Source organism: Juglans regia, chromosome 9, assembly GCF_001411555.2.
Source record: "Juglans regia cultivar Chandler chromosome 9, Walnut 2.0, whole genome shotgun sequence".
NCBI classification, from domain to species: domain Eukaryota; kingdom Viridiplantae; phylum Streptophyta; class Magnoliopsida; order Fagales; family Juglandaceae; genus Juglans; species Juglans regia.
Genome location: NC_049909.1, coordinates 21,076,125 through 21,091,730, shown reverse-complemented (window position 1 = coordinate 21,091,730; position 15,606 = coordinate 21,076,125). Strand labels below are relative to the sequence as shown.

General features: G+C 37.4%; 2 protein-coding genes across 2 annotated transcripts; both read left to right on the top strand.

The window, feature by feature from the left end:
- The first annotated feature begins 401 nt into the window (after positions 1 to 401).
- Positions 402 to 5,139, top strand: LOC109008690 (acid beta-fructofuranosidase-like). The gene is made up of 6 exons (XM_018988879.2): positions 402 to 1,065; positions 1,627 to 1,635; positions 1,892 to 2,742; positions 2,903 to 3,300; positions 3,455 to 3,542; positions 3,648 to 5,139. The coding sequence occupies exons 1-6, from the start codon at positions 633 to 635 to the stop codon at positions 3,849 to 3,851; spliced, it is 1,983 nt and encodes a 660-aa protein (XP_018844424.1). The 5' UTR covers positions 402 to 632; the 3' UTR covers positions 3,852 to 5,139.
- Positions 5,140 to 7,596: 2,457 nt separating this feature from the next.
- On the top strand, positions 7,597 to 12,090 carry LOC109008691 (monocopper oxidase-like protein SKU5). Its single transcript, XM_035694187.1, has 9 exons — positions 7,597 to 7,921; positions 8,180 to 8,289; positions 8,381 to 8,651; positions 8,745 to 8,883; positions 9,400 to 9,766; positions 10,190 to 10,555; positions 10,664 to 10,742; positions 11,309 to 11,508; positions 11,593 to 12,090. The coding sequence occupies exons 1-9, from the start codon at positions 7,781 to 7,783 to the stop codon at positions 11,693 to 11,695; spliced, it is 1,776 nt and encodes a 591-aa protein (XP_035550080.1). The 5' UTR covers positions 7,597 to 7,780; the 3' UTR covers positions 11,696 to 12,090.
- Positions 12,091 to 15,606: the final 3,516 nt, after the last annotated feature.

Genomic DNA, 15,606 nt, shown 5'->3' with positions numbered 1-15,606 from the left:
ATATTCTGAGTTTTTAATCAAGTGTTTTGATTTGAAGTCATAGCAGGAATTGGACCCAAAACTTTTCGAGCAAACGACCAAAACGGATGTTGAGAGTTCAATCATTTTTCTTATAATTAAATTTATGCCAAATCCAAAGCTTTAATTCCATGGCCAATAAAAGCAGCTAAACCCTGAATCCATGCCACAAAAAACGAGTCTCACATGAATGAAACTACGCTGTACACTGTTATGGAATGTTGCATCAATTAAGCTATTTTGGAAAATGAGGTGATTTCAAGTATCTGTAAATATTAAATAGTAATAAAAAATAATAAAATATTAATGGTAAAATATTAAATAATAAAAAAATATATTAAATACTAATAAATCATCTGACTACCAAACACAGCTTTATAGACGCAGTTTCTGCTTTCTTGCAAATCCCCCTCTCTCTCGCTCGCTCTCTCACTGCTTAACAGCATAGAGCTCATCAACAAATCCGCCATATGAACAAAAGCGTTTCTATCCTGAGTATCCTCTGACGCTCGAAGAGCAACTTGCGGGCTTTCCTCCATCTCCTTCTTCTCTTTAAGATCATTTTCTGGCTACACTTCCTGATCTCTTCTGTTAGTAAACAAACATCAGGTACCATGTTGGAGTCCGACCCATTCTGTGACTTCTCAAAGCATGAGGACCCCTCCATCGCCCTCCCATCCTCGTACATTCCTCTTCCGGATGGACCCCACACCCGGGAATTAGCTTCGGCGAGGCGCATGCCACCCAAGAGGGCTACATTCAAGGTCTTTTCTGGGGTTTTGATGCTCGCTTTATTCTTCGCCATTATCATCGGTGGTAGGAACTCAGATGTCCACGCAAATGGGAATGCGTTATTGGCTACATCGACATCATCGATGGCGTCGAAGCCGTTGCGGCCGGTGTCCCGTGGGTTATCCGCTGGCGTCTCGGAGAAAGCGAACCACGTATTTTCCGGCATCGAAGTCGTTTCGTTTCCATGGAACAATACCATGTTGTCATGGCAGAGGACTGCTTACCATTTCCAGCCGGAGAAGAATTGGATGAATGGTACCTTTTTTTTATTCTTTACAATTGTTTTTGTTCTATCCTTGCTTGCTTGTTAGTTTTTTCTATTTCTCGTTAAAAAAGATAAACCTTTTTTCCATGTTCTGAACATCTCCACATAAATTCTATTTGAATTCTGTTAGTCTCAAGATCGAAACTTCAAAGATATCTGCATTACCGGGCTAGAACAAAGGAATAATGATTCAACTGAGAATAAACGGAATGAATTAAAATTGTCTTCAGGCATCTAAAAGACGATAGGCATTAACATACAAAATTCATATAGAATAGTGATGAAGGCATTCATACTGGGGAAAAGTGTGGGCAACTGGTTTGCAGAGTTACATGCTTTTCCACGTTTTCCGACGGTGATGTTACAGCCACATATGGCAGTTAGAATGCCAAATATGTATTTTAAGCAAGTATATCTCACCGTATCAGTTGAATTATTTTGTTTGATCTTGTTCTTATAAAATGCTTATCTTGTTCCCTTTTTTTTCTCCTGGTTGCGCGCTTCAATTATGATCATGCTTTGATGGGGGAATCTGGTTTAATCTGCTTCAGATCCTAACGGTAAGACCTTTTTCTTTTCTTTTTTTGAAAATTTTTTAAGTTGTAATACGGATTACGTGATACTTTTAATCTATCACAACATGTCGACATTAAAATATTAATTTTTAATACTAGCATGACATGCAAATATTACATGTCTATGACTTCTTAATAACTATTTGCCTTTACGAAGGTCGTCGGATAATAGGCTGCCAGATGTCTTCTTTTTCTTTCTTTTCTTTGCCTGATTCTTGACTAATATTAAACACCTGTTCAGGCCCTATGTACTACAAGGGATGGTACCACTTTTTTTACCAGTACAATCCTAATGGACCAGTGTGGGGTGACATAGTCTGGGGCCATGCCGCGTCCAAGGACCTGATCCATTGGCTTCATCTCCCTTTAGCAATGGTTGCTGATCAGTGGTATGATTTGAACGGTGTTTGGACTGGTTCTGCTACACTCCTTCCTGATGGCCGAGTTATCATGCTTTACACTGGATCCACCAATGAATCCGTGCAGGTTCAAAATCTTGCATATCCCGCCAACCTATCTGATCCCCTCCTCGTAAACTGGGAGAAGTACTCTGGCAACCCCGTTCTTCGCCCTCCACCGGGTGTTGATTTGAAGGACTTCCGTGACCCGACAACGGCTTGGTATACATCAGATGGGAAATGGAACATTGCCATAGGGTCCAAGGTTAACAAAACAGGCATTACTTTGATATACCATACTGAGGACTTCAAGAGCTACGAGCTTTTAGATGGGGTACTGCATGCTGTCCCTGGCACTGGAATGTGGGAATGTGTGGACTTCTATCCTGTGTCGAAGATATCTGGAAAAGGTTTGGACACGTCGGCTAATGGACCTGAAGTGAAGCATGTATTGAAGACAAGTCTTGACAATGATAAGAACGATTATTATGCAATTGGGACTTATGATGAGAAGGCTGGTAGATGGGTTCCAGATAACCCAAAAATTGGTATTGAATTGAGGTATGACTATGGGATATTTTACGCTTCCAAGTCGTTTTATGATCTGCATAAGGGAAGGAGGGTGTTGTGGGGTTGGATTAAAGAGTCCGATAGTGAAATAGCGGATGTGAAGAAGGGCTGGGCATCGGTTCAGGTATGTTGATTTCTTCCTACTTCTTGCCTCATGAGTCATAGATTATTATGTCCTTTCTTTATTTGTTAACAGAGCCAAAAGAAAAATCATCAGCTTGCGCATATCTCGCAAAATTCAATTTCCTTGAAAAGATTTTTATGTTTTTGTATTGATCATCCAGAGTATTCCAAGGACAGTGTTGCTCGATACAAAAACTGGTACTAATTTGCTTCAATGGCCGGTGGAGGAGGTAGACAGTTTGAGATTGACCAGCAGAGAGTTTGAAAGGGTGGAGGTCAAGGCAGGATCTGTTGTTCCACTAGATATTGATGCAGCCACACAGCTTGATATTTTCGCCGAGTTTGAGTTAGATAGGGAGGCTTTGGAGATGACAGCACAAACCAATGTGGAATTCAGCTGCAGCACCAGTGGTGGAGCTGCTGAACGGGGTGCACTGGGACCCTTTGGACTTCTTGTGCTAGCAGATGATAGCCTTTCCGAGCAAACTCCTGTGTATTTTTTTATTGTCAAAGGAACTGATGGCAATCTCAAAACTTTCTTCTGTGCGGATCAAACAAGGTATTCTACATCCGTTCAAATTGTTTACTCAATAAGTGAAATGTTTGCTAGTTTTATGAAACATGACTTGGTTGTGTTCCAATCACAAAAACCATTATTTTGGCTGTTCTGATAGGCCCTCTTTGAACCACATACCTTAATTGTTTCCTTTCAGATCTTCCGAGGCAACTGATGTTAATAAACAAATTTATGGGAGCTCTGTTCCAGTACTAAAAGATGAAAAATTATCTGTGAGGATACTGGTAAGTTGAACCTTGGTTTTAGTTACACATGAATGAAGAATACCTGCCCTCCCTAATTATCTGTATCCATCAACTTAATACTGCATGGAAATTATGCTAATCCAGGTGGATCATTCAATAGTAGAAATCTTTGCTCAAGGTGGGAGAACATGCATTACATCGCGTGTTTATCCAACAAAGGCAATCTATGGGGCTGCTCGGCTATTTCTATTCAACAATGCTACTGGTGCCAGTGTGACTTCCTCACTCAAGATATGGCAGATGAATTCTGCATTCATACGCCCCTTCCAGCCTGGCCAAGATGCTTAAATTGGTTCAGAGACAGAAGACGGTGATAAAAACATGAAGTGCTTCTTTGGCAATCTGCATAATGCATCAAAAGTACCAACTCCAATCATTTTTTGTTTGGTCTGGTGGGAAGGGAATAAAAAAGAACATAGATTTAGGAACCTGTTGCGGCATAGCACAAGGTTAATCACAACGAGCATCTGCAATCGGTGCATTGAAGATTGAGTTTGATGCCCTGTTTTGTAGCATTAGTTTGATGCCATATTTTTTCCCCATATAAGTGAAAAGGGCCAATTTCTTATATGAACAATGAAATGAAGAAACCCCATGTAGCCGCACATCATATTTGAAATTTCCAAATCGATTGCCTCCCTCTCAATGGAAAGAAAATCTCCTCATCTTCTCCAGACCAACGTACCTCCACTTCGCATACCCTAGTTCATCCTTCTTTTTTTTTTTTTTTAATCTCAGGTTTTTTCTCTCCTTCTCTCTTTAAAGTGTTGAGACAATGATTTTCGTTTTGATTTTATTTTGGTCATGCTTCTAATTGGTTGGCATGGGATGTGGGGAGGGAGATGAGGTGGAGTGCTTGATCACTATGGGAAGAAGTCTGAGGAGATCGAGGATTGGAATGGTGGGGAAGATTTCAAAAAAAAAAAATGTAAAATTTTATTTTTAATTGATTGTGTGTAGCTATTTGTTTGTGTGTTGTGTTGGACATGACCCAAAAAATTACAGATCCGGCCTTTGAATTTCAGTCCTTATTCTTATTCTCATCAATGTCTGGCCTACACAACAAGTATAGGAAAAGTGAAAATTTTGTACAAGTTTCTTGCTTTTTTTTATTTTTGTGTGTTTATAACCGAGCAAATAATCAAAGATTTTGGAGAAACTATGAGATTTGAAAACCATGGGAAATGAGAATTGTATTTTGCATTCTGGTCGTTAGGGAAGAGAAAGGGTCTGGGGCGTTCTGGTAGTGAGGGCCTAGAAGATAGCTTGCTGTGGTGCCTTGTTGTAGCGAGTACGTGTGGCAAGAATGGATTACAGTGGCTCCGCTGCGTGAGATTCCATGGAAGTTGCAGCTTGCTGAAAGTAAACAAGGGGCTGCTGCAACCCTAAAGCTCGAAGGAGGCGAGGATCAGAGGAGAAGATATATTTTATCATGTAGTGTAATGAGTCTATTGTAATTTTTGTAAAATTGTTGATGTGGCAGGGTGTTATTGGAGGACTGTTAATGCCTTGATATCGGATGGACCGTTACAAAGTGTTTTTCTTTAATTTAATGTCACTCAAAGTAATTATAACCCATTTTTAATATTTTATAAGCAATCGAATCTTTATTTATCTTTTTCTCGTGACAACCCATTGCAAGTTGCAATCCAATCAAATCATGCAAGGAAAAAGTGCAACCCAATCAATTGGACGCGGTTAGATTTTATCCTTACTAAATAAAGAGTACTGATATACGTATAATTATATATATTTTTTATTTAATTATATAAATTAAAATTTTATTATAATTTTTTTATTTAAAATATAATTATATAAAAATTTGTAAAAAGTTCATATTTTGTAAAGGTGGAGAAAACCTACTCTAAAAAAGGGCATCGATTTGCACAAGGGAAATGAATGTTGTTACTTTACACGTCTTGCTTCAGGTCCTTTGACTATTGTGGACACTTGATACCTTTATTTATTTTAGGAAAATGAGATCATACCGATCATAAATAAAGAGGCGAGTTATGTCATCCGCTTTAGACAGGGCTGGAATTAATTGCCCTGCATAATTGTCGCTTACTTCTAACATAGAATTTATGGTTAATTGAATGGAGTTGGGCAAAATTATCATAGAATTTACATCCCAACAAACACGTTGACGGCATTGAAGAGGATTAGGATTAGTAATAGTAAGATGCAAGGGCATTAAAAGAAAGAAAAAGAGAAGAAAGGTGAATACAGTGCCACCAGGCCTCGGGTTGTAATCACGGTATTCTTCCGTCACAAGTGAGAGCTTATTAATAAAATTTGAGACGGGACTGCTAAAAAAAAAAAAAGAAGGTGAATACAGTGCCTCACTTCCTCGTTTTGAGAAGTGGCTTGTAAAATTTTGAAGAAAGAGAAATGATTTATTTCAAAGGAAAAATCAATTATAGCAGTTGGGTGATATGCCAACTTCATCAATATATTTATGGTAGTTTATTGAATTTCAGAAGTTTGAATATGAGCTGCTCATATCTTTTGCTAAATTTGCTTGAGGCCATAACATTATATTATTATTATTATTATTCAATTGGCTAACTTTTCAGTTTGCTTCCCCTGTGGCCTGTATACCAAGAAAGAAACCATTTCTTTGAGAGAAGTCAGCTTGATGACTGGCATCCAGGATTTTTAGGCTTTTTTTTACTCATTCTTGATCATTTTTCATGTTCGATGAAGCATGAGTTTCCTCAGTCTTCTTTCTCGCGTTTTCTCTTGTCTTTTTCATTAATGTATTGGGGAAAATGAGAGATACTTCTAAATGTTGTCATTTGTATACCATTATCCCACACGGCTCTGTTATCATGTTCTTTTTATCATACACTCACTCCGCTGAGAGGGAAAGTGGTATAAACAGAATCCGAGGTGGCAATCCAGGTGGGTAATCAAAGGTATCGTCCACCTCAGAACACCTCATTACCTTATCCGTATGGTGCTGCTTTTATGCCACGCCCAAAAAGTGCCTGTAAAAGTGGAAAAATTATATGGCATTAAGCAATCCCCAACCCCACCAACCACCAAACTTCCTGTACCTCTACAAGCTACTACTACTATTATTTCCATTTCGGCATCTCGAGGTTAATTACCTGAACAAGATACCATTATCTTTGAGCAAATCCATTTACACCACCAAAAAGTCAGAATCTGGAAGGGGGTTTGGTGCGGGCTCTGTAATTTTAATCAGCCCTGCATCCATTTAAAAGCGTAGGGGGTCCACGCGTGGACAATGGGGCTCGCGGCTCTGTTGGTGCTTTCACAGAGATCTGAACGTTGTATTCTTTTTATTTTTATTTTTTTAATTTTTGGTCTCTTCCTCCGTCTCTGTTTTTTTTTTCATCATCAGAAGATATCATTCTTTTTGAAAAATCTTTAGATGTTGAGACAGACAACGGTCAAATTAAAGCGTAGGTATGTTGGCGAAAGGCATATGTGCCTGTACTCTAATTGCGAACTGGATACTGGCTGTCACTCTCTCTCCTCTCTCTAAAACTTGCTGTCTCTCTCTTGTGGTCTCGTACTGTATGAATTACAACTGGGGACCAACAAAAGCTTGGAATCAAATCTTACAAAACCAAACTTTTCGTCTGTTTTCGCCGATAAGGGATAAAAATTGAAATTTTAATAAAATATATTTTTAATATTATTATTATTTTAAAATTAAAAAAAATTAAATTATTTATTTTAATTTATTAAATTTAAAAAAATTATAATAACGAGAGTTAGCATACACCTTGGTGCTTATCTCCTGTAATTTAGTGCTTTTCTTCTCCTAATTACAGACAGAATACGTTTTCAATTAGGAGCAATGCTACATACAGTCGTGGAATGTGCAAACGCCATACAGTCGCTTTGAAAAAGAGTGGGGTTCATTATTAAAAAATTAATTTCTTTATAGGTAGGTCTCTTATTTATTTACTTTTTTCAAAACGACTGCACGGTGACTACACGCTCACGACTGCAAGTATCATTTCTCTTTCAATTAGTAAGGGCAAGCAATCTGCATACAGGACAAGAGTCAAATAGAGCCGTTTCTCTCTCTCTCTCCCTCTCCCTCTCTCAGTACCCTCACACACATACGCATCCTCCCTCTAGAAGCTCCGGTTCTTTTTCTTTCTGATAATGTAAAAATCACAGAAAAGCTAGACGAATATTGCCTCTAATCTCTAAGCCCGAATTCAAAAGTCGCAACAATGGCTTTGTGTAGCTTTTTCTCAGTGTTCCTCATCTACATTACTTTATTTGCGAGCTCGTGTTTTGCTGCCGATCCATTTGTGAACTTTGAGTTTGAAGTCTCTTACATCACTGCCTCTCCTCTTGGTGTGCCCCAGCAGGTCTGTTCTTCAAATATCTTCCACTCTCGATTATCTACATTCTCTCACTGCTATCAGCTAAATCTTTTTCATGTGGGTCTGCCTAACATTCGTTGGTGACAAATGGGGTGGCTTTAGATTTTGCAAAGTTCAACTTTTTAGCTCCAGATCTACGAAATGTGCTTGTATATTCATTTTCCGAGCTTAATGTTATGCTGTTTACTGCTTTCAGCTAGTAAGCTTTGAGCTTTGTGTTCATATATTCGAATTATCTCGTAGGTTATTGCTATTAATGGCAAGTTTCCTGGTCCTACTGTCAATGTGACTACTAACAACAATGTCGCTGTCAATGTCCGGAACAAATTGGACGAGAATCTCCTCATTACTTGGTAGGATTTGGTGCTGTAACTTCTAATAGAGTTTGATACGAAAAATTGCAGATTTTAGTGATCGAGTGTTTGGAATTTGGTTGGTTTACAGGTCCGGGATTCAACAGCGGCGTAGTTCGTGGCAAGATGGAGTTCTGGGCACGACTTGCCCTATTCCTCCAAAGTGGAATTGGACTTACCAATTTCAGGTTAAGGATCAGATTGGAAGCTTCTTCTATTTTCCATCTCTCAATTTCCAGAGAGCGTCCGGAGGGTATGGCGGAATTATTATCAATAACCGGGCCATAATTCCAATTCCTTTTGCAACCCCAGATGGGGATATAGTTATTTTTATCGGTGATTGGTACACCCGGAACCATACGGTTAGTGTTTATTGGATAATCCGTGTTTCCTTATTGGTGCCGTTTGAAATAAAATTGTGTTTTCAAGCTGGTACCTTTTTTTTTGGAATGTAGGCTTTGAGGAAGACTCTTGATGCAGGGAAAGATCTTGGAATGCCAGATGGGGTTCTTATTAACGGGAAAGGTCCTTACAGATATAATGATACGCTTGTACCAGATGGCATTGATTATGAAACAATTGAGGTCCACCCAGGTGATTAGCAAAAAAAGATGTTTTAGTTTGTTACAATGAATAGTGTTTTAATACAACGTTTGAAAATAGAACGTGGGATCTGATTGTTGCCCAAATGACTGATCCACAACATTGGACTTGTTTTTCAACCTTTTAATTAGGAATATAGGATTATGCCTTACCGGTGAAGTGCTTGGACCATGTTAGTTATATGCTATGTAATAACTGGTTTTTGGCTTAATTGAAGATTACTATCAAATATCTAGAGTTGTTCTTTAGCATTTATGGATCTTCTCTATTTATGTTATTCCAAATGTTGTCCTTTGGCATCAACGAGAACATTGTAACAGAATTGTGCTTGAAGATGCATATTGATGCTTAAATATATTAGTGTAGTGGGTGGTCCTTAATCTGAGATTAGCTTGAAACTTGAAAGTTCTTTTTGGTTATTACCTACCCCCCCCAACCTCTTTTTTGTGGTTCAGTGAGGTCAAATTTTCTGGACTACGAAAATGACAGCTTCATTATTTTGGACAGGAAGAACTTATCGCATTCGTGTACACAATGTTGGAGTGTCAACTAGTCTTAACTTCAGGATCCAGAACCATAATCTGCTTCTGGCTGAGACGGAGGGATCATATACAGTGCAACAAAATTATACTAGCTTGGATATTCATGTCGGACAATCTTATTCGTTTTTGGTGACCATGGATCAGAATGCAAGTACTGATTACTACATTGCAGCCAGTGCTAGGTTTGTGAATGAATCGCTCTGGAAAAGAGTTACTGGTGTCGCCATCTTGCATTACACAAATTCCAAAGGAAAGGCAAAGGGTCCCCTCCCAGACCCACCAAGTGATGAATTTGACAAGACTTTCTCAATGAACCAAGCAAGATCCATCAGGTTTGTTAACATCATGATTTAATACCTAAGCAAATTTTGCTTGTTACCTATGTCTTAATCACAGACTCACAGTGACACTTTTTAAAGCATTTTAACAAGTTAGCTGGTCTGGGATTTTTTTTATTGGTAGCTGGTCTGGGATTCTTTATTGACATGAATTAGTTTTTTGAGGTTTATGTTTCAAAAAGAAAAACTGTAAAAAAAAAAAAAAAGAACTTCAACTATCACTCTGAAGTAATTTTGAAGAGAAAAAAAAAAAAATACAAGATAATTGAGGAAATTACTGATATTTATGAAAATATTTTGGGAATCTGTGAAAAATTGAGTACAGTGATGACAAATCAGGAAAAACTATCATTCAAATGTAGGACTAAAAATCATTCAAAACTGATTTTTTAAGGATTCTGTTCAAAAATTCTCCAGGTGGAATGTATCTGCTAGTGGTGCTCGCCCTAATCCACAGGGTTCTTTTAGATATGGCTCAATCAATGTGACTGAAATTTATGTGTTGAAAAACAAGCCACCGGTGACGATTAATGGGAAAAGACGGACAACATTAAGTGGAATCTCATTTGTCAATCCTTCCACCCCAATCAGGCTTGCTGACTGGTTCAAAGTAAAGGGAGCATACAAGCTGGATTTTCCCTCTAGGCCACTTACAGGAACATCACGGATGGAAACATCAGTTATTAATGGAACGTATAGAGGATTTATGGAAGTCATATTACAGAACAATGATACCAAGGTGCAGAGCTATCACATGAATGGATATGCATTTTTTGTTGTCGGGTATGGATCTGTCACTTTTGTTCTGATTCATTATGTTAACACACCTATTGATGGGTATTTTATCTTTCAACATGCTTTTGAACCTTCAGTTTTATTTATATATTGCAGGATGGATTATGGTGAGTGGACAGAGAATAGCAGGGGCACATATAACAAGTGGGATGGAATTGCCCGCTCCACAACACAGGTATATTCTCCGCACTATCATGCTCTTGTTCTTATTTGGTTTATCTTAAAATTAAAACCTTTATGAGCTGATATTTCAGTTACTGTTTTCCTTTCGACTTCTGATCTTCAACAACTATAAATTGTCAGGTTATTGGAAAACATATTTGATTTAATATTTGTGTTTTTTCATGCCTTTCTATCAAAATCACCCTTCAGGGTTTAATATTGGCCGCCGGTCAATCCATACATGACCATGGTGGGATCAGTGTAGGTTTCTAATGTCTTGTGTTTTGGCAGAGTTTTTCAAATTCTGGTAGATTATTGTTTTGGAGTATGGCTTTAAAGGAGTGGATTATACTCTGTCAACTCCAAAAGCCCTCCATATTGATCGATTTGACATTTGATAGGAAAATATGAATTTGGTACTACTAGATGAACACAAGTTATTATATTCGAGTAAACAATTGAAAAAATCTCCTTTAAAATTTTTTAAAAATATGTATTACTTTGTGCATGCTCAAAATGGTCCTATTATAGTCTATAGTTACTGATAGGCTTTGGATCTTGACCTCTCTCATTGTCTAGGTTTATCCTGGAGCTTGGACGGCAATCTTGATATCCCTCGACAATGTTGGAGTCTGGAACATTAGAACAGAAAACCTTGACTCGTGGTATCTTGGCCAAGAAACATATGTCAGGGTTGTCAATCCAGAGGCTACTAACAAAACCGAGTTACCCTTACCGGACAATGCCCTATATTGTGGCGCCCTTAGCAAATTGCAGAAGTATGCACCTTTGACTCATTTGTGCTAAATTCTCCATTTTCATCTGAGAAAAAAATTTGACTATTAGTTTCTTTTCTTTTGCAGGCCAGAAGATATCATCTCCTCAGCAATTTCAATCATGGCGAGGTCAAAGCTGTTCTTAACCCTGCTGATGATCGTCTGTGCTGTAATTCCCATTTCCCACTAAGTATTTTTGTTCGAGTCATTCCCTCTACGATGGTTTCTCTTAGTTGAGGTTTGTGGTCGAGTGCTTAGTTCTGTAAATTTAGTATTGTTGATATGATACTTGGGTGATTTTTACTTTCATTTTTCTCTTTTTGCCATGTGCTAGATCATGTTGCCCAGTTTCCTTGCTTGTTTAGAGACCTGTCATTCTTTTGATATCTACCATTTATTGTGTTCATGACGATTCATCGAGTTGCAATACACTTTTAACTTCCCATGTAGTTCTGGTCTGTCATGCGTCATAGTTTTGAGAAATTGCAGAATTTGTACCGCAGAAGACAAGGTGTAAAAACGTGTCTTTTGTATGTTTTTATTTTTTGGGATTGCCTATGATTAAATGCACGAGTTTGAGGTGAATCTGAAGGATCACTCTCTCTTTCGATAGCACTGTATAGATATGCGATCCATACATTTTTGAAATCCAACCTACGGTCTAACAGATCTAATCTGCTGGACATCATATCTCCTATACAATGCACTTAGGCAAACGAATTTTTTTTTTTTTTTTTTTTACCCTACGCAAGCAAATATTTCATTGAAAATCGAAACGAGATACATGAGTAAGGCTGGCTGGGGTTCTCCAACAAATATCTCATTACAACAATCACAGCCCAAAAAAGAAAATATGAAAGTGCACTACAATTTGTTATTCTGATAACTCTGATGTTCTGAGATGTATGCAAACGAACTTTCTTGTAAGAAAGAAGAAACAAACAACTTATTTATTATAGGGTTAGGGCTGAGCTCCGACTCCGACGAAGTCAGAGTGGTCATTTTCGAACTCCAACTCCGAACGGAATCAGAGTCCGACTCCGATCGGAGATCGGAGCTTCGACTATCTATTGGGCTACATGAATGCCCTTTTTCGACTTTTGGGCTCACCAAAGCCCAAGTCCGTACTTGTAAAACAAATTCTGAAGAGATAAATAAAATAAAAAAACTTAAATACAATAGTTTAAAAACTAAATAATATGTATGATGTAGTCATAAGTAACAGTCTCATTTATAATATAATAACAACATTGGCATAGCCTTGAAAGATAACTACATAAATATTAAACATGGATTTCACTCAAATCTCAATGGTCCATTGGTCATGCCTAAAAATGAAGATAGAAAGTTGCAATCAATAAATGAAAAAAATTGATAATAAAAAATTGAATAAGGTAAAAGTAGAATTTAATTCTTATGAAGAAAGAGGGTTTTCCATAATCCATACTCTCTCAACTCCATCCCAACTCTCAAGGGGTGTGTCCGTCTCAGACTCTCAGTCCTCGGTTATTATGTTAGGGTTCACAATTAGGTCTATAAAATCATAAAAAGTAGAAGTTAGAAATATTAAAAATAATTAAAAGGATGATGAAATAGAAAGGGATTTTAAAAATCAAAGACCATGACTAATGAAAGTGTTCGGCTTTAAATGACCAAAACCAGCACTCCCTAACACGGATTCTACAAAAGGAAACTAATGTTGAGACTGGTGAATGAGATTGTGTCAAGCAGCATGGAATGAATTATGAAACAGAGAGATTCAATGATATAGACTATAGATAAGGTCACAAAGTAGCCAGGCACTCATCAGCGTGCCATTTATCAAATTAATGACCACATATGCGTAGGCCAATCCTCTCACTTTAAGCTATACTTCCAGTTGCAGCATGGATTAGTTCCATGATAGTTAATTAGTAATGAATGATGGCACATTGCATCTCTTATACATTTTATCAAATACATTGCATGCATACACCATAACTTACAAACACATTACATAATTTATCAAGCACATTTCCTTACTACAACACAACAATTAATCCCAAAACAAACTAATTCCAGGCAACCCAATGGGCCAACATCATGGAAAAAAAATACATAAAATTAAATTCATTGATTTAATTTTAGGGATCGGAATTGGGTACTCTTACTAGAGGCTGAAGCTGAATGGAGGCTGAAGCTCAGTATCCTATTGCACACTACGGAGGCGCAAAGAGCAACGGCGGGCCAGCGACAACAGAGAGGGAGTGAGGTGGCGAGACACAGAGATTAGAGAGGTTCAGAGAAGGAAGAAGGAAATGGGAGGGGGGTCCTGCTTTTTGGACCCTTCATGTGATGAAATGACGCAATTCCACATTAAGTGGAACGACGTAGTTTAATAATTTTTTTAAATCCAGATGTAAAACGAAGTCATTTTACATCTGGATTTGTTTAAAAAAATCTGAGTCAAAATAAAAATTCGGCTCTGATAGATAATTTGGAGCTACTCCAATTTTTAACCTCTCTTACTCCGATTTTCTACCACTCTAACTTTTGTTGTAGTCGGAATCGAAGCAGAAGTAAGATGAAATCGAAATTTTCGAAAGTTTGCACAGCCCTAAACATATATATCATGACCATAGATTTTATATCCTTGAAAGTCTAGTTCTCATTCATCTTCAGGAAAGCTTTAACGCCACCTTCTTTCTTAAAATCATATATATAAATGAAAGGATGTAAAATAAAGATAGGATTAACTCACGGATCACACATTTCTGTGAAATTAGATTTTGCATAATTCAGATAGGATCATGCAAAGACAAGCAACGATTTGTGGTAGGAAGAAGTGGGTGCCATTGGCAAAAAAATTTAAATCCTAAGGGAAAATGTTGGAAGAAGATTGACAAAATTAAATAAAAAAAAATTTGTAAGGATAAAGATTGTAATAATCAATTTGGCTTGTTTCTCAATTTTGGCTGCTTATGACATAATTAAAGAAATAAAGTGATAATTGAAATCAGGGTCGGTAAGTGGTGGTAATGCCATGGGTGCTGCGTGGACCTTTGTTATTAAGATTAAAATTTTAATTTTCTTAATTTATTTTTTTAAAAAATCTATTCATCATTTATTTTTTTATTATCTTATCATCATCATGAGATATCACATTAAATAATTAGAGACTATTTATTATATTTTATTTATAAATTTATTATTTAATATTATATTATAAGATAATAAGAATAATAATAATTAAGATGAGGAATATCATTACCTTTGTTTTAATACAAATTGTAATGCGCCTTGTCGCATTGCTTCGAGAGGGACCATTTAAAGCATTGACGGGCATGGCTTTGACTGGGGCAGACAAAACGGGCCAGCATGGCAAATGTGGTGGCACACTTATCACTACCCGCATTACAGTAAGCTTTTCAAACTTTCTATTACACGTGGGACCCGTCCGTAAGGGCTCAGCCCTCAGGGAGACGCCGAAGTGGGGCCTAGACGCAGAATGTTTGATTGTTCACTCCTCATGCAATTTATTGAAATCGTTCAGTCTAATTTTAAATATTCTTTATACGTGAATTCCATCATCTCTTGGAAGTCAAAGGAACAAATTACTGTATCTCGCTCATCAGCTGGAGCAAAATACAGGGCTTTAGCTTCCACCTCATGTGAGATTACATGGCTCATTTCTCTCCTTAAAGATTTTGGCATCCAACACACTCAGCCAACCCTTTTGTTCCGTGAAAGTCAAGTTGCATTACACATTGCAGCGAATTCTGTGTTTCATGAAAAAGCAAATTTGTTAACTAAAATACTACATGTTTCTTCTGTAAATCAGCTAGCAGATTTGTTAACTAAAGCTCTTCCTTGTACACAATTAAAAGCACTTGTTTTCAAGATGGGTGTGTTGAATATACACAATCATCTTGAGGGGGATTGTTAGAATTACTGCAGTCAAATTTTCACTTATAATTTCAACCAATCAGATAGTACCTCAACGTGTATATAAACCCATACTCATACTGTGTAAACTACTACAACATAATATCAAGAATTCATTTCTACACGTCTCTTTCTTTCCGTTTCTTGCTGCTCTGTTTTCTGATAATTGTCTCTCTA